Source organism: Sinocyclocheilus anshuiensis, unplaced genomic scaffold (assembly GCF_001515605.1).
Source record: "Sinocyclocheilus anshuiensis isolate Anshui unplaced genomic scaffold, SAMN03320099.WGS_v1.1 scaffold450, whole genome shotgun sequence".
Lineage (NCBI taxonomy): Eukaryota > Metazoa > Chordata > Actinopteri > Cypriniformes > Cyprinidae > Sinocyclocheilus > Sinocyclocheilus anshuiensis.
The window spans coordinates 1,004,459-1,024,729 of NW_015546056.1; the positions used below are offsets into that span (position 1 = coordinate 1,004,459).

General features: G+C 37.2%; 1 protein-coding gene across 1 annotated transcript in view; it reads right to left on the minus strand.

The window, feature by feature from the left end:
* LOC107699278 (collagen alpha-1(XIII) chain-like) overlaps window positions 1-20,271 on the minus strand; it is a 103,897-nt gene that overhangs the window by 49,023 nt on the left and 34,603 nt on the right. Inside the window, exons 3-4 of the mRNA XM_016500490.1 lie at window positions 9,485-9,492; window positions 2,849-2,875 (exon numbers count right to left, since the gene is read on the minus strand). Coding sequence (XP_016355976.1) covers window positions 2,849-2,875; window positions 9,485-9,492 — 35 coding nt within the window. The remainder of the gene's footprint in view (window positions 1-2,848; window positions 2,876-9,484; window positions 9,493-20,271) is intronic.

Consider the following 20,271-nt stretch of genomic DNA (forward strand, 5'->3'; position numbering starts at 1 on the left):
CTCCCTAGTGGTCAATGCAAAGTCAAGAAGGAAAATCAGGAACAATAAATCTGATAGACTGAATCTCTACAGTCTAGAGTTATTACCGCTAGTGACTAAGTGACATTCAGCCGCATATTCAGATGGTATGGCTATGAAGAGTTAGTAAAGTTAAGCTGACCAGTGTGATTCTAACTAAATGTCTATATTACTAAGCATTTACCTACTGTACTGTTAAATTGAAAGGTGGCAATGCAGACATGCCAAATACAGTGGTCAGACAGCAGGCATCACCAGTGGTTACATGATGCCAATGAAAGCATGGGGTTAATGCAGCATATTTTGTATTAGGCCAATTTCATAATCAAGGTTCTTGCATAAGATGATGTTTGCTAGCTGACCATATGACAGATGAAGTGACTGAAAGAGACAGCAGTGTGGAAGCATGACAGTTTGTTTCCTATTGGAAGGGTTTAAAGGAATAGTTCACTAAAAAAATTAAAATCCTGTCATAATTTATTCACCCATATGTCACTTTAAACCCACATAACTCCCTTTCTCCCTCTGAAAACAAAAGGGGAAAGAAATTGAGGATTTTTTTCCATGCTGCTTTCCATGGAGTTATAATGGACAGAAGCTGAAACCTTCAAACTTGAAAAATGACAGAAACGCACCATACACGTATAATGAACATTGGGATTAACAATGGAATGTTCTTCTTTTAAGTTCCATGGAAAGCATTAGAAAGAATTCAAGTCTTAAAAACAGCAGAATTTTCATATTCGGGTGAACTATCCCTTTAAAAACTATGAATCCCATTCTATCATAATCATAGCTATCCTATCCATACTTAAAATTAGACCAATTTTTTCAATTAAGGCGAAAATCCGAACATATGGAAATATGTTGGTAGAAACCTGAGATCTTGATACAACAATTGGTCTAAAGGATTCACCATTTATTCTCCTGGACCTATGCATTTCCAAACATTTTGCGCTATTTAACACGGCTATAAACTCCTGCGACGTTGAAGTGACTTATTATGCAAGGCTGTCCATTCCTACAGCTGTTTTTATTTGCATTCCTAACGTTGCAGGTCAGTGTATTAGAAGGTCTGGGAGCGTTGACAGCTTGCTGACGTGCTGTACTGAACTGTAGCTTTTCTGGTGCGTAGTTGTTTTACTAAGCTCTAAAGTTATTAAGATAAAGGTACCCATATTAGAAGTGTTCATTTAGTTTGACCTTCAGAGTTAATTCACTGCCTGCTGCTGAATGTCCCAAGAGGAAAGTCACTTGACTGAATTCTCTTGGCTCTGTCCAAGGTGCTGATTTTAGATAACATAATACTGCTTTATGGCATTAATTAGTTACCACAATATGGCTTATACTGTACACTGTTTAAGAATTATGTTGATATTTAATGATTTTATGCATTATTTTATATATAAAATAAATAGTTTTAAATAATTTATGTAATATCATTGTTATCCTCAAATTAAGTACGATACACAGTATAAGCCACACACTATAAGTCATACAGTACTGCCAGTATTCAAAGGAGTCATTGTGAAAGAGAATCTTTCTATTATAGAAAGAACGTAAAATCATCTAGAGCTTTAGATTAGAAATAGCTTGAGGAAGTACACTAAAAACTCCAGACTTCTCCAAATGAGCCCTAAAGTACTTAACTACAAATCAGAAGTGTTAAATAGTCATACATACATGTGAATGAGCAGTAAAGCTTAAATATACAAACCACAAGTATCCCTTAATAGTTCAACTGAGCGTGAACGCCAATATCAATATTTTTTGAAGAACTAATCTAATGGACACATTTCGTGTAACATGCTTGCCACCCTTCCCTATCCTAAGAAAATATAACATTTCATTTCATTTCCTGACTATGTAATCAATCAAAAGCTTTGGCAGGGATCACATCCACACTTTGAGCAGACCTGTCATCAATTTAAACAAAAAGTACGCAAAAATTATTTTATGGCAAAGTTTCACAAGAATAGCTGTCATGAGTGATGGGCGTTTGTAGGGTATAATTGGCAGGTGGGACTAGAGTTCACATTAGATGGGATTCTTCTAGCATGCCATGATGAAAGACAGATGTATTTGAGTTTTGGTCAGTAATATTAGAATTATAGGAGAAATTCGGAAGAGTGGATCCAGACAGAGACCAAAGGGCCTGAGAGAATACAATCAAGTATAAAAATACAGTGTGCTAACTTGAAGGAAATAGAGACTCGTCCACTGAGCCTAGCTATAAGACTCGTTACATTAAACCTAGCTTAGCTTATCTGGTTTAGGGGGATGTTCAGTGGGGTCTAAAAGTCTGAGACCACTTTGGATTCCTTCCTCATTTAATGCTTTTTCCATTACAAATCATATTACAAGCATAACTATGGACTGAAACCTGATGACCATGTTCTTTGGATCTAAAGAGCATCTTGAGCTTCAACGGATTCAAGATCATTTGAGTTTACAAGAACAATGTCATAAAAAAACCTCTGAAACACTTCACCATTTTCATAAATAATCATAACTTTTCTTGTTTGTTTGTTTTTTTAATTCCTAAATTAAATTTTTAATGAAAATTTAGCTCAAGTTTAGCTAGAAAATAAAGCTACATACTACTGTACATACATTGGTTGTATATCCTCAGTCCTTTGGTTAAAAGGAGGTCTCAGTGTGTCCAAATAAAGAAGCTGTATATATGACATGATTAAGTATTTTTCATATTGAAGTTTCAGGTTGAATTGTTTGGATACAGCTTTTTAAAGACACTACAAAAGAAAGGCAAAGTGCAAGAAAACCAAACAGACGGATGGACAAACAATAGGACACGCTATCAGACAGTTACCGGAAAGCCTGCTCGTCCAGGTGGACCCTGAAAAAGGGGTGAGAGAAATGTGGGTACAGAATAAAGAAAGAACCAGTCAACAATACTGATTAAGAAGAACACAACACCCTGCCAAGCCATAATGAAATTTAGTCTGCTTTTACAATTTCAATATTGAATAGTGAAAACAATTTTACTGAGGAACTTTGTGATCCAGCATTAAATTTCATTGTGGCAAGGCTCAAAGGTAGCAGCAGGAAAACACTCCAAAGAAGCATTCCACAAACGAAAACACCATCAAATGCTTTCACAACAGAATTTTCTTTGGACCCCAGAAAATCTTTTTTAATATCATGACATGTTTCTTTTATTTAATGGCTTTCAAGTTTTCATTGAAAATCGTTTTAATGTATATCGTCCCAGTAAAAAATAAACATAAACACCCTTAAAACAAGACACATTTACTCCAGAAGAAATATCAGTAATAAAAACTGTTTTTCAGAAAATATGTCTCAAATTAAGTTAACTTTATAACCCTATTTCTTTCTTGTTTTAAGTATAAATTTAGTGTGGTTTATGCTTAAAAGAATAACAAAAAAACGTATATATTATTAATATATTATTATATTAATATTTTACAATAGTCTGGTCATCTTACACAATTTTTCTCAATACAATCTATCTTTATTAAGGGTGTTTATATACAAGTTTTTTTTTCCAGTGTGAAAGTCAATTCAGTTCATGTGATTACTAATCATGACATATATTTCAGTAAGATCATTTCAGTGCATTTAATACTAAGCATTTAGTGCCAGCATGAACACTAAATAGTACCACATGTCTGATTAAAAAAGATGTTCATTAAGAGGCCCACGCATGCATGAAACATATGGTTTCACAAATGAAGGTGCTGGCTGAAAATCCTTATCTCATGCTTGACTTCAGAGTCGATTGTGGAGATCGCTCTGGTTTAAATCAAATCAAATAACAAGTTCACTTCCTTCACAGAGCACCATTCTGCTGTGAAAAAAAAAAACTGTGTACATTTTTCATTGCAGAGGATTAGTGGTAAAAACCTGACAGCTGCTTGATCATTCAAAGAAAGATCCTTTCTGTTAAGACTGCCGTGACACTCTTCATTATCTGATGATGCATTTACAGTTCATTTCATGAGCCTGTGGAAGTGCATACTAGTGTTTGTGTGTGTTGGCTTTCCTCTTGGACTACAGTGCGGAGAGGGAAGCAATTTATCAAGCCTTAGCCCAGGGGAGGAAACTATTGCAGACGGACGAAAACATCCATGGCACTCTTCTGTCTGTATGTTTTGATATGACCATACACCATTCAGACCAAAAAAAAAAAAAAAAAATCAATCCAATAAAACAATGAAAAAAAAATCATTTGTGTTTTTTCATCAGTGCAGGAAGAATTAATCAATAAATAAATCAATCAATCAAATGTATATGTGTGTTTTTTTATTATTTAATTATTATGTATATTAAATACTTCCCAACATGTGTGTGCTGTGTAAAGTTTGAACTGTACTTGTGAGGTCCAAAATGTCCTTACTATTCAAAAATATCCTTACTAATATAGTGAAACCTGTTGAACACAGATTTTTACACAGATTTGCGCAAGGTTTATGTTTAGGTGTAGATAATATCGTTGGGCTACAATATCATTACCCTGAGTTATTTGGAGTATGATTTTATTTTTATTTTTTTTTAGAAATTAATACTTTTATTCAGCAAGGATGCATTAAATTGATCAAAAGTGACATTACAGACATTTATAATGTTACGAAAGATTTGTATTTCAAATAAATGCTGTTAATTAAGAAGCACAACTGTTGCAATAATAAGAAATGTTTCTTGGGCAGCAAATCAGTATATCAGAATGATTTCTGAAGGATCATGTGACACTGAAGACTGGAGCAATAATGCTGAAAATTCAGGTATGCATCACAGGAATAAATTACATTTGAAAACAAACTCATATTTTTTAAATTGTAATAATATTTCACAATGTTTTACTGCATTTTTTATGAAATAAATGCAGCCTTGGAGAGCAGAAGATACTTTTTTTTTTCCAAAAACATTTAAAAATCATACTCACTCCAAACTTTTGAACAGTAGTATATACATAAAACAGCATTATTGTTAAAAGTAAACAATTTTAATACATTCATAATTTATTGCAATCTTTACTGCAAGAGTCCAAAAAACAAGATTTTGCATTTCTGTAACTGGGCAATCACAACATGCCTACTCCCATTAAATCTAATGTGTGTGTCACTGAATGCAGACTGTTGAAGTGTGTGGGAAACAATGAAAGCCCATTAATAGGATCTTTAGGTTCAGAAGGCACACATGTGGCAGAGCAGTATTGTAACATATATGAGAGCTGGACGCAGCTGGACTGGGTGTTTATAAGTGGCGGTGTGTAGAGAGAGGAACAGATCCTCGCTGGATGTTGCTGAGATCAGGAGTGTGTACGAGTGAGCTGGTCTACATGTGCCATGGGTATATGAACGTGTTGACGTATGTGAAGCAGGTCTAAGGTGCAGGCCAAGGTGCTGAGTGGGAACAGGCCAGTGAGGCCTGCTGGGCACTGCTCAGGCCGGCCCAAAGGAGCATCTGGCGAGGTCAGAGGTCACCCACCGGAAGAACACTTAATTTGTGATCCACGGTAGCAGGGTACATGTGGCTCTCATTTAGCCCACAGTGCTGCTGGGTAAATGAAGGGGCTCACCAGGGGGAAACGGGGGTGAATGCTTCCCTAGAGTCCAACATTGCACGGATAAGATATATTCAGCGGACACAGGGCACTTACAGATCACATGCAGTAAAAATACTGAAAAATGCTGAATTCAGCAAGTATATCACTCGGGAAAACCTATTTAATTATGCTGTTCTTTATGCTAAGCAAAACAGCATAAAGTATTATGATATTTTACCTCACAATACTATGTTGTTACAATGCCAAGGCTTTTTATTTTTAGTTGTGCCTTAATATTTTTGGAGAATTTACTAACCCGGCATCTAAATATGCCTACTTTCTAGTATGTGAAAAGAGTAGTATGCATAGTATTCTTAAAAAAAGGCAAAAAATAACCAGATGACTTACTACTTCTGAAATGTGCATCCAACGGATGCTTTACTATCCCATGAGGCCAAGGGACAGGGCTTGTGAACAGCTGTGAAGTGACCTAACTGACGCTGGTTGGTCACATGACCATGTAGTATGTCCAGATCTCATTCGCACTTTGCACATTCATACTATATAGAATGTCGTAAAGTAATTACTTATTCAAAAGAAGTACCTACTCAGAAAGTATGCAATGTTGGACACAGTGTAAATTTACCGTATATCTGCGAATGTCCGAAGACTAAATCTAATCACTTCCATAGTAATAAACAGATTTCACAATGAGTTCAAGTTGGTCACGCAGATCTGCTTGGTTTGAAAGTGACTTCTTTGTGAGCTGTGCTTCGTACATTATTACATGCACTGTTGACAACAGACAGTGGACTTTTTTGTGAAAATTTGCTAATTTGACTGTACCTTAAGTCTGTGAGAAGATAACATATATTATATTGTGGAGGTCATGCATCCTTAATTCTTTCTCTTTGTCTAAACACAACCTAAGACTGACCTACTGTATAAATATAAACTCACAAAGCACAAAGTCCATTCCAGATAATTAAGAAATAAATAAGAAAGAAAAGTGTAAAATATTCACAATTTACACTAAACATAACATTATATATTACTCTATCAATAAGTCCCTGATGATTCCCTCCCCTACTTTTCAAGTGTTTCAATCCTTATGTTCAAGAGACTTGAGACTGACCAGTGCGATGTTCCTCGGGAGTTTTCAACACACTAACTGAGGTGCTTTCTGTCAATGTAAAATGTTTCCTGTCACTACTAATTGTTTAAGGCTGGGTTAGGCCAGCCGTGCCTCAAAAGCAGGCAAAAGTCTATGCTCCTGTGAGGTGACCTGTGAAGAACCACAGGCTATTATGCATTTAAACTTCTCAACATATTCACTTTCAGCGCACAGGAAAAGGCCAATTTGGTGAAGATTTACAGTTGCCATCACATCAGTAAGAGTGTTGTCTTAGTGTTCTTGTTGGATAATCTACAGTATACACTCTTCTAAGAATTGCCATAGGTCAGTGTGATGGGACAGCCCTCTAGGACCATTGATCAGGCACCGGGCTTCTCAAACTCCTTCTACTGAAAGCAAACACTGTAGTTAAAGACTTACTGACACTGATTGCCAATAGATCACCAAACCTGTTTAAAGAAGACTGACTTGATTAAAAGAATTCACTAACCATCTCTAAACATTCTTAGTTGACAACAGTAGAAATATCAACTTAATGTTTAAGTTGGTTAACAGACTATGCGCATTGTTTGACAGTCCCCTCACCTGTCTTTCAGTTCTCCTCAATTTGCCTTCAATTTATGGGTTATATGAGCAGGTGTTGGAATGTTCGTATATGTATGTGAGTTTTTGGGCTGTGGAACCTGCTCACCCATGGGGATATTTTATTGCTCATAAGTTTCACTTTCATAGCTCAGAGACTTAAAGGAACAGTTCACTCCAAAAACAGAATAAAAGGGAATTAAAGGGAGAGTGGACAGACTCATCCGAGCTCCAACACTCACATAAAAAAAACAACTTAAAAAGTCAAATAAGTGGTCCATTCATGAAGACATGTCATGCCAGATTTGAGGTTAAATGATAATAAACATCAATGATTATTGAATATTTTATAACAATGAATACATGACAGAGATTTTCTTAGTTTGGTGAACTATCCATTTAATGGAGTTAATTTAGTATTTATCTCAAGATGTTTTTCCTACAATTTCATAGAAATAAAGAGACAACTGATGTCATACAGTAAAAGTACAGTACTATTAAATTATTGTGACTAGCAAAGCTCAGATCATTTCAACCTAGGATCACTGAAAAAACGTTCCTGTGGTGACATTTCCGTAAAATTGTTATGTAGCTTCTTGAACGTTTAACAACTAAATAGGTGAATTTGAATTGTTGGTTGTACATAATTGTGACAGTTCAGAAATGAAATGTCTGGTGAATGGCGCTAAAAGGTTAATGCTCCATTGCTTTTGAAAATAATATATCTCCTACATTAAACCCTTCCCTAAACTTAGCTAATATGTGAGATAAAAATGTATTAGCTGAAGCAAACATGCCATTTCAGCTTGCTTATACAAGTCTTTGATCTGTTTTATTATTACATGTTTCACAGACTCATACCAGAGTGCTCCGTACGTTGTACCAGGTGCGCTACCAAGCAACTTTACCACATCAGAAAAGCCATACATATGGAGCTGGTTATGTGATGCTTATAAATCATTAACTATGGTAGGCGTTTTGAAGTCATAGCATAGTACTGTGCAAGGAACCACGCAAAAATATGCCTTTAATAATCAATAATCTGCCCCTGTAATTATAATTTCAGTGAAAAAGAAGTTAAAGTTGTTGATGTTTTACTGCCTCTAGTGTTAATTTCAGCTGGAAACTGTAATGAACTATATTTATAGGTATGTTTTGCAAAAATGTAGGTTTAGGCACATTTTTACAATGAACCTGTCATAGATTTATGGACAGTCTAATGACTGTAGACTTTGGTATATTGGCAAATCTTAGAACAGTTTGAAACAGTGATGTCTTCTAAAATGACAAACGTGAGATTACTGGGATCACTTTCACAGTAGGTTTCAGCAGAAGACTCAATTTTCTCTTCATTTAATCTCACTGCTTTCTAGGAAAAAGGTTAAGATATATCTCATTCGAGATTAGTCTTTTCTGTGGCCACTGTTTATCTGTGGCTGCTGGTATTTCATTAATCACTTAAGCTCGACCTTCTCTCTCTAACTGCAGGGACGCAGCTGTCCAACCGCACCTAATTTTATACTGCTCGACTCTCTTTTCTCCTCTACTATATATTTCTCTCGAACTTCTTTCTCATTATAACCTCATTCTGTAACATTAGCCCCTCAAAAGATATATAAAGTTGAACAGGCTATGTCTGCCAGTGCTGTCGTCTTCTATATCCGTGGCCAAATTCCCAAGAATGCATCGCTATGTCCAAGATAATGGCATGCGATTTAAGGTGAAGTGTGTCATTTTTGTGCCACCAAACAAAATTGGAAAATTAATTATCCAAGTCTCCAGAACACGCCCCCTCTGTATGTCATTGGTTGCCCAAATGGATAGTCCCGCCCTAAATTCACATTATTGGTTGAGTTGACACTGCCAAGTTGGACTGCTCAGAATGCTTAAGAGAGCATTGCTTGAAGAGAGCCACAAAATCTCTTCACATTAAACTGGATTTTATAAAGTATCTCAACATCAAAAATGTGCACACTTCACCTTTAGTACAAAACACAAGCTCTTCTTCTGACCGATGACAGTGTGGGTGTTTATATGTGTGGTGGAATGAAACTAAACTAACAGTTTCCTTCCGTGTAATCAGCACTCCATCAGTAGTGACAATAAGGAAACACATGAAAGATAAATTCACACTCTCAAAACACACACAAATACACAGAAAGCCAAAGAGTTTGGGTCACATTACCACAATCCAGTCAACAAAGGGACCAACTTCTACTTACAGGAGGACCTGCAATAAAAACAGAGAGAAAGACAGATTAGTCATTTCGAAAAAATCATCTTGTTTGGACCATGTGTACATTACATCAAACATTTGACCCTGACGGATTTCATTTCCCCAAGAACAGGAAAAATAAAACCGTCACGCAAGTCTGAATTTGCGTAGTCCAACCAGAATCCGAAGTGAATTTCCTGGCTGTCCAGCCCAGACTGAACTGATGAACGCCGCCTCCGATTTCTCTTACCCTAACACAACCTCACACGCAGGTAGTTTAATGAAGTGCGTCACAGCATAGGTTCGGCATGTAAATACAGTGTTAAAAATATGTTTATAATTTAACTGATGACAGGATTGAAAAGCTTTTTGTGGGAAAGTGTTGCTTGTCTCTGGTCCACGGATGAGCAGTCAGCCCACCAAGCAACAGACCACTGAGAACTGAGTGGGAGAATAAGCCACATCACTGGAAGACTGCCTGCACAGATAAATCACACCCCTTCTGAGCACGCGAACCCCACCCAGACATCACAAACTGTCCATCTCCTTCATAGCTAATGCTAAATCATACACTAGCAGCATAATAAACAGTGGAAACAGATTTCACTAACATCGTTAGTCAAGAAAGGTTAAAAGTTTTCACCGTGATTCTGGTGGAAAACGCAGCATAGATTAAAACCCTGAGGAAAATATGTTAAATGGAATTGAGATTTCTACACTCTTATTGGTTGCTGAAAGTATAATGAAAATATGCTTTAATATTTAATAAACGAACATGCAAGGCTGCAGATTCCATGTGGACCTGGTCAGGTTAGTTGCATTGAAAGGTTTCGTCCATTAATATTATAATGTGGGCCTAGAAGGATGTCTAATTTAAACGAACAATGCAACTTGATTTAAGTAGCCATTTTAAGTATTACAAAAAGCAAAGTATTTCAAATTATAAGCACATGCATTAGTAGGATGCACAGCCTCTTTTTCATCCTTTAAGCAAGACACAGCAATCAAGCAGAACTGAGATCATAGCTTCAGGATCTCAAGCTCTATCAAGGAAGAACAAACTCAAAATTGCTGATGACAAATCTTTTCCGCTTATGTCACTTAAAATCACCTCTTCTATAACTTATTATATCCGGACAACTGCAAGAACAAAACCAGTCCGTCGAAGCAATTTGTTACAGAACTATTGAACAATCTGACCAGAATCATAAGGTTTCTTTCCAGTTCTTTCATCCAAAAACCATTTTTTTTGTCCTCTAAAGAGTATGAAAAGACAACACCTCTCTGTTTCAAAGCCAGAAACTTGGGGGAGTAACAGTATGAACCTTTGACTTAAAAAAATAACTATGTAATGGATGGAAGAGAGAACAAAAGTCCCAATAAAACCATTGTTTACTGCAGGAGAAATGTTTCGAGCAAATGTGAGCTCGAATTCTTCAATAAGCAGAAGATCTACATTTCGACTGAGCTCTGCAGTCAAACTGGTACATTAAATATGGCAGCCTTAAGTAATGGCGCAGTCACACCGGTGACAAAGCTTTCCCATGGCTCCATCATTATTCTTTCCTTTCCTGTTTTGAGAAGCCTGTATTTTCTTAGAAATCAGAACCGGCATTTATCAAAGCTGCTGCTGAGACAGCAAGCCCTATTTTAGGCCTAAAAGCAAAAATAATGTCAAAGAACGAGTGAACAACACACACAAAATATGTGTGGTCACGCAAGAATTGCTCTCTGAACATTCCAGATCAATCTTTGTCATCATAAACGATCTCATTCTACCCATGTGATCCATAACTCTTTACACGAAACCACTTCATATGCACAGAATATAGAGGAATCTATAGGTTGTATAGTAGCAGCCTCAAATCACCTACAGACTGCTTACAGTCCATTTACTGACCATCTAATACATATTGGATGAAGCAAAAATGGCTGAAATCACCTTATTTTTACAGTATTTTCTGTCAGAAAAAAAAAACAAATGTGCAGAAATTTTACATTTATGGGTACATCTGGTACAGTACCTCAAAAGTTATTTACACCTAAAAGGTTCATAGTACCTCAAGGGTACAATATGTTGCATTTAGGGGTAGATAAGGTACAATGTTGTCCCTTTAAGGGTTCTGTCCCAGTGATAAGCTGTTGTACCCCTAAATTTACAATTGTTTCATATTTTTTCTGACATGTTTGTAGAGTTCTGCACTACTATTTGAATTCATGGCACCAGTTAGTATTGTGATTATCCATTAATAATCCATTTTAGGTAAACCTACCCTAAATGATAAATAAAAGCTAAACAAACTGTGATTATACACTTTTATGTCAGTCAGACAGTCACTTCCTGTCTAAGTGGGCAGTTCTTTACTTCATGTTTCAAGTCTAAACTCTTATAAAAATACATCTTCATGGATGTGACCCCAAACACATTTCAATCTTGTGTCCAAAATTTTGTATTAATACCACTAATTCTAACCTAGTACTCAAAATATATTCGGTAAAGTCCAAGTATCTCTGAATGCTTTGAAATCTCAATGGAGGATTGTGTTTTCATGCTTCTCTTGCTATTAAAAGCTTTAGGTGTGCACATACATAGCAGCTTATGCACAACAGCAGTCTGTGGCGTTGCAGGCACAGGCATATGTGTACTGTAGACCTACCTGGAGCCCCATCACGGCCTTTCTTTGCCCTCAAACCAGGAGGTCCTGATTGAAAGACAACCCACAGTTACATTTATGTATTGAATGACAAAAGCAATAGCACCACACCACAGTAAAGCCTTTCCCTGTTATGATTTATACTAGCAGAGCTATTCAAGAATTGTATTACAATGCTTTATTGCTAAGCAACACAGTTGTATAATAATTTCATGACAGTTCTTTGGACCAAACTCCCCGTGGCTGCAATAATTAAAGGCAAAAACGGGGCTAAAAATACATCACCACAGAGGCACGGCAAGCGGCGGCAGCAAGAAGCAGATAACGCGTCAAAAACTGCAACAGCGCAGCCAGCAGTAGGATGAGTGGACACTTTGGTAGACTGGGTGTGGAGAGCCTTAAAGCCCCAAAGTGAAAGCCGAAACCGAGCACACAGACACGTGGAAGCATGTGTTCTGATTCCTGACGCATTCTGGACTTGCGTCCACTTCCTGCTCTGCAGACAACCTTCATCCAAAGGCAAACTGAGCCGGGGCATCAAAAATACCCCATGTGATGATGCCTAGAGGACTCTAGGTGTAAAACTATGCGTGTCTAGAGGGGTATGTTTGTGTGAGATAGCGTGTGGTGCTACACACAACAACAACACTGAACTATAAACACAAGGAACGTTTAATGCTTCCATTAAATGTTTAGGCAGTGCTATGTCAGTTAAAGTATTAATGTCAAGCCGCATATCACAACCACCTGTTACCGGCCTTATGCAAGAGGACTGGAAAGTGATAGGAAATGGAGATCTTCTGTTGCATGCTGACATGAAGGCACCCGAGCCACCCGCCCCACCTCGTTTCATAGTATTGAACCCTGCATATTGAACTATGATGATCCAAATAGATTCATAATTCTTGGTATCATTTTCCCTCCAAAAAAATTTCCAGTACTGGATAGACCTTGTGGCAGCACAATGGTGCAATGATAGCATCCAATGGTAATATTTTGGTATTTTTTCTCACAAAAATATATCCGGATCACACTGAACCCAAAACTTAACTTAACTTAAGTTAAAGGGTTAGTTCACCCAAAAATGAAAATTCTGTCATTAATTACGCACCCTCATGTCGTTTCAAACCTGTAAGACCTTTGTTCATCTTCGGAACACAAATTAAGATATTTTTGATGGAATCTGAGAGCTCTCTGACCCTGCATAGACAGCAACACAACTGAAATGTTCCCAAGTCCAGAAACGTAGCAAGGAGATCTATAAAATAATCCATGTGACATCAGTGGTTCATCCGCAATTATACGTGATGTGGAGGAGACAAATTGTTGAATTTTTTTCTTTTTTTTTTTTTTTATGACAGCTACATTTGCTTATTCAAATTGCGACCCATTTCATCAGTCATGGTGTTGAAGCGATATAAACAGATTCTATAAAGAAACAGAACATCATGGCTCTATAAAGACAAAAAACATTGCGATTATTATATAATGTCCTCAGTGTCCTACATTAATAAAGAGCTCACAGTGAAGGGGAAATGATTCAAAAACATGAGTCCTGAATGCCTCAAAGCTGTTGTCATGATCACTCAGTGTGAGAAATTTATGAATGCTTGGACTCTTGTGCACAACCTGGTTAAGCCATTTGAGAGACACAAATGAATATACATTCAAGGCACTTAACTTTCAAGTCAAATCAGGAGAATCACAGGAATAGAAAACCGACAGAATTTTCATTTTTGGGTGAACTAACCCTTTAACTTAACTCAACTTAACTTAACTTATCTTTACAACTTAACTTAACTTAACTTAACACATTTTATAATTTCAGCCATGTAAGAAAAAGTGAAGACGTCGAAGATCTTGATGAAGAATAACTTTTATTACAGAATAGTAGTGACAAAGTACATGTAGTACCTTGGGTTCAACGGAGTCAGACTGAACCCCGAACATCCTAAGCTCAATCATTTTATACAGTATTACGTTCATCTTCCCGCTCAACATGTAAATTAAGTTTCGTTTTAAATGTAAATTGCGGATGACAATGAAAGTGATAGCCTTCCGTTCCCACATCTTCGGTAGACTCAAGTGGGAACAACCAAATGTTAAGGTGATAAGATTAAACAGAATCCATAGCAGTTATTTCATGTACCCTTTTGGTCAGCAGATGGTTCTTGACGACCTGCTGCTTCTCCCACGCTATAAGTGACAAATTATCGCTCCGGAGGTACTATTTACATATGATTAAGATCGGAAAGAACTATCTATATGATAATTAAGCTCTTTGTAGAGAAAGGAGCATAGTTTAATACACAATTTGGAGTGGAAGCTGGGTCGAGGCAGACTATAATTTCTTACAACCATTTCTAGGCCCACTTACTCGAGCCAGCCAGGACACTATCTTAGGATCTGAGCTCTGTTATATAGACCCAGGAATAACCTCAAGAATACCATACAGCCCAAAATACCCATCCATTGCCAGCTCCACTCCCCTTATCATCTGCCAATTTCTCCAAACGCTCTGTCCTCTGATTGCCCCGAACACATGCCATAGTGCCCAAGAATGAATGGTTCAGCTTCCAGACCTCCAAACTGCAAGCGAAGCACAGCAAAAGGCCAAGCAAAGGATTTGGCCAAGCAAATGTTTGGCTAACAAAGCATGGACTGCTTTTCAGACACGGACAACTTTAGTGCAAGAACACAGCACTACTTATGTGATGCGTTATGATGTTCTTAAAGAGATAGTTACCCCATAAATTTAAATTCCGTCATTATTTATTGTCTCTCAAGTAGTCCCATACCTGACTTTCTTATGGTGAACATAAAAGAAGATATTTTAAGAAATGTCTCAGTGTTTTTTGTCCATGCAGTTAAAGTCAAATGGAACCAAAACTGGTTGGTTACCAACATTCTATTTAGAATATTTGATATAAATGTTATATTTCAATTTTATATAAATATATATATTTTTTTCTTCTTCTTCTGCAGAACACAAAAGTAGTCATACAGATTTGGAACAACATGAGAATAAGTAAATGATGACAGATTTTTCATTTTTGGTTGAGCTATGCCTCAAGTGTTACTACTAAGTGTTTAGTAACCTAATACTAATAAGTGTTTAGTAGCCTATATGGATGGCACACGTGTGCAAATTAGGCATAAAAAGTCATCTTAAAAAAAAAATAATAATAATCTGCCCTAAACTGAAATAAACTATATTTTGATGTTCAGCATTCAAATGCACTTTTGCATTAACAATACTTAAGATTTTTAACTATTTTTATGTGCCATGTCACAAACAAAATAAAATACACTTATGATTGCAGCAATTCATCAACTGTGATCTACAATTTTAGCAACAGTAAACTAGTTCTATTCTGGGTTGTGTGGCGGTCAAAAGAAAAGAAATGAACTTTTGCACTTTTGTCTATTAAGCTGAACAAAGTCTTCCCCACACCTTTTGAAATCTGGAAAAATCACTGCACACATTTCATGACTTTTCACAACTGTTATATATAACCTTGTCAAACGTAAGTTCTCGTGGTCTCCAAATAAAAATATGGTTATGTGGCAGTTCCAGAAGGCCGAGAAGATTAGTTGACTTCTTTGAAAAAGGGATGTGGTGCTCCATGCACCTCCAGTATCCTAAGGGAACCAATAAACCTTAAAAAAAGGCCTATCAAGTTCCGATAGGTCCACAAAAGTTTCAAGCCTAGAGAAACGTACAGTCCATCACACACCCCAACCCGTGCTGAACCCAGTGCAATCCAGATGACTGACATCTCCCACTCCAAAGAGAGCGCAGGCCCGGTTACAGGAGCCGAACGGCGGTGCGTCTGCTCCCGTCTGCCCACTGATGACAGTTGACCCATTCACGATGATCCCTCGCCGCTTTGTTGCCTCGTTAAACTGCAGTCACAGTTTGAAAAAGGATCACAGCACAAGTAATTTTTCATTCTCTCTCTTGGCCGCTGCTGTGCTAACCTCATACCACGAGGAACGGCGATTCAGAAGCACACCAGCCAGTTCTCTGCTGAAAGTTTGGCAAACGCTTGACTACACTTGCACCTACTGGTCAATAAAAAACATGTGACACGCATACAATAGGCTCAAAAGCAACACAGTATTTTGCTTATAAAAACAAGAAAGGAGACATACAACATTAGAAGGCTGGGAAAATAACTTTGCGAGTTTTCTTAAGGGCACACGGTTGTAAGCCAAGTCAATGTATGCCTCACCCTGTATACTGTACTTCTGGCCAATTGCAGCATTCCCAGAAAGCCTGAATTGGTGCAGAGCTCTTATTCATTCGTATGCCAAGATGTGGCTAGGTGGAGAAATATTTTCCCCAGCAATCCCTGGAGCAGAAAAAGTGCGCCATTACGTCCGGGATTAAATAATTACGGTGAGTCACTTATAGGAGATCACTACAAAGACGCTTTTGTGATGATGCCAGAAAAACCACTATTACCCTGACTTTACCATTATTCTCACAAATTGCTCCCAGGAGGAAAAAAATATACATCAAAAAAATCTCCTTCGTTCTGGGTAGAAGAAAGGTTTCCTACTCCAGTTGTACCGGGTGGTGAAGTGGAGAATTGGAGCGTCACATAAATCTTTCCGTGAATTTTCTTTGGCTGTTTTCCATCTAAATGGGTGATTTAGATAGTCATCGATTGAAATTTGGCCCTAAAGAAATTCATTCATGATTAGGAATCTGAGAAACGCCCAAAGGAGCCATTACCATTGGCTGGTCTGCTAAAAAGACCAATGTGGGTCAGTATGAATTTCCAGGCTTGTTTATGCTGGTTCAAGCTGGTCAGCAATATTGGCATAATCAAGGAAGTCTTACCGGTTTAGCGTGTTAAATGGGGACACCAGCAAACCAGCATCCCATGCTAGAAACAAGTGTGCAAAAATATAACATATGCTGCTGATGATCCATGCTGGTCTTTTCAACAGAACAACCATTTTTTGAACAACTTATAACTTTATGGAGGACTAAGAGTGGCACTTAAATAAATAAGCATATAAATCACTTATAAAATTGACAAGAAACATATTTAAAACTTTATTTAATTTTGCCCAAAAAATGTTAAATGTAACAGAAAAATAATAAGATGATGTCATAACTATAAAATATATAATCAAAACCTAATTTCAGTTAAATGCAAAGCAATAAAGTAATTAAAATTAATAATTTAATTTAAAATGGAAATGTAAAATTTTATTAATTTTATTTTTAAAAAAAATTTAAGAATTTGTGTGTTAAAGCAATTGCTTTGTTAATAAATGTGGAGAGTTCACACACCGGAGCAACTGATAAACTAAGAATTTTTAGTGTTTGAGTACTTTATCTATTTACAGTTTTATGTTGAAATAATAGACTGATCGATTCATTTTATTTAATTTTTTTTAATTTTTTTAAGCGGCACTCTTCGTCTTCTATTAAGGTCAAGCTGTACATATTTATTAATTATCCTGCAAACACCACACTCACATATCTTGTTAGTTGAATTACCAGATTAAACTAAACAAAGTAGTAGTGTAAGATGATTCATCAAGGTCTGAAGTTCTTCGGGCCTTGATGTACAGTAAAAGTGTGGTCAGGAAGTGCAAGGGGCATTTGGTTTAAATAGAGTTTGCCTCATTTCCTCTTTAATTGGCCAATTTGCTGGTCTGAATTGAGATCCACTGACATTTCACTTAGGCTGACATGGTTGGCTTTTATTTTCTCTGAACTTTTGTTGGGTCCTGCTCAATGAATCAGGGAGGTAAAGCCAGGAGGACAAGCGTTTGACTTCATTAGCAGAAACAGGAGGGATTTGAAGCATCAGGAATCTCAATAGGGCCATTGAGAGCGACCGAATTCCATGTTTTTATCCACACCCATTGGAAAAATCCTCTGTTACTGGCCCTGAGGTCATCTTATCTACGACAAATAAAATGCAGATTATGAAGAAAGAATTGCATTCACACCTGCCAGCCCTCACAGATGCTGAAGTCATTACAGTATACTTCAGTAGCAAAAGTGCTATGAAATGAAAAGAATATGTGTGCGTGTGTGTGGATATGCATATGTTACAGTCAAGTCTAGAAGAAAATGTGAAGAAATGTGAAAAAAGGTGTTCACACATTAAACTTTCACATATGCCTCTTTATAAAGCAATTCTTCAAAATTATGATCAATCTTGACCCACAGTGAACTAACCAGGGGAATGCTGAATGTACCCGGTAACCTCAGAGCTGTTTGCAGAGTGTCAGATGCTCACTATAACCGTGAGAAAGCATCAAACAGCCTTTATGGTGTGAAGATATCCGGTGTGAATTTGGATCTCTGCCCAATAAGCTGGATGAGTGTCGGAAGACAGGTTGTGTGGGTAGTAACAGCGGAGAAAATCTCGTCTGGGCTTATTCAGCACAACTAAAAATAACTCAAAATGTGAACTCAACAAACTGGAATAAAAAAGAAAAAAACACTGGCACAGAGGAAAAGATCAATCTTGGGATTTTACGAAACAAAATCAAGATCGTTAAATAATAAATAGTCTGAAATCGATATCCCTTCCCCGCCCTACAGGCTCATGAATATTAATTAGGTGACACTATTCACCCAATAGTAAACCATAACTGAATTTATGAAAAAATAGATATATGACTGCTAACCATATTAGGATGCCAGTCTGGCATTTTTGTGATCATTCAGTCACATGCTGATGTAATGACTAGTGTAGGTTTCAGACTGGGCATAAAATTGTTGTACAGTGCTACCATTTTTTGTTTGTACTCTGGCCAGGCAAAGGTTACACCTCCAAACGTGGGAGAAAAAAAAAAAACCTTAAACTTTCAAAAAGTGTGTACAAGGTATTAAATACCATTTACCTACTTATATTAACTGCAGCATGATTTAAAAACTTGTTTCCTTGCACCTCATAACCTCCAAAGCAACAAACACATTACTTACGCAAGACAAATGGCCATGAGGGAAAAGTTAAACCAACACCTTCACTATTGCAGAACAGAAAATCTGACACTTTAGAGGAAGCCTAAGGGATGTTTTATGCTTTTGCCTTGACAATTGTAATTGCGATGCATACGCTTGTGAGCCCACCTTTGACCTTTGGGAGTGCTTAATACAACAACTATATGAACACGGTGTTAAAAGGGCAAGATTAGTGTGTCTGTTTTGAAAAAAGTTCTGACCTAAAGTACACTCGCTTGAAAAGAAAAAACACAATTCATCAGAATGATGAAACAACACGTTTATTAATGCTGATATCATAATTGCAAACGGACAGCAAAATTTCCTTCCATAAATACCAATCTATCTGTATAGCTTTGCTACTTACCACACATTCTTAAAAATAAATTTAAAGACGGACTTAAAAAGGGGAGGTTTCCCCAACATGGCGTCAGTTTTCTCCAAAGACTCGAGGCAGACAAATCCGTTATTGAGCTTTGTTACATCGGTTAAGCGAAAACTGCAGACTGCTGAGCTCCCATAGGACCTACACGCTGAGGGTTTTACCGCTCCCATTCACGCTGTGGCCAAGAGCGAAAAAATTAAGTGCGATGAGAGTTCAGAGAGCCGGCGTCCGCCGATATTGGGTTACTGAGGGTAAAAAGGCATGCCATGCCAAGAGTTATTAAAACAGAAGCCTGAAAAGGAGATTTCAGTGGCATTGCTGAAATAAACAGGCAGCAGCTCAATGTCTTTACCATGTGTGTTACAGGGCTGGCGTTTGGCCAGCGCCTCTCAACACACACCGTGGCTGGTGTGTCAAAAGTGGCCATCAAATAAATGCAGCTTGTCGGCTGATTACAAAAGCAGAACTGTTGAAATAAACATTACACAGCTAAAAACACATTAGAATAGCCATGCGCTGGCATTGTTAACAGGACTAATGTTGGGTTACTAGGCATACGATTATATTTAAAGGCTGCTTTGTATATTTCTACCATACCTGAAATAAGGCTGCAATCAGGGACATATTATGCATGGTATATTAAAAAAAAAACACTGCATACAGCACCTTCAATACACACCCATGGTGGTAATGAGGACTTAGAAAAAGTGACAGACTTGGTGAGTGCAACAATTTTGTGGTCAATAAACTTGGAATTATGCTGCTTTCAAGGGCAC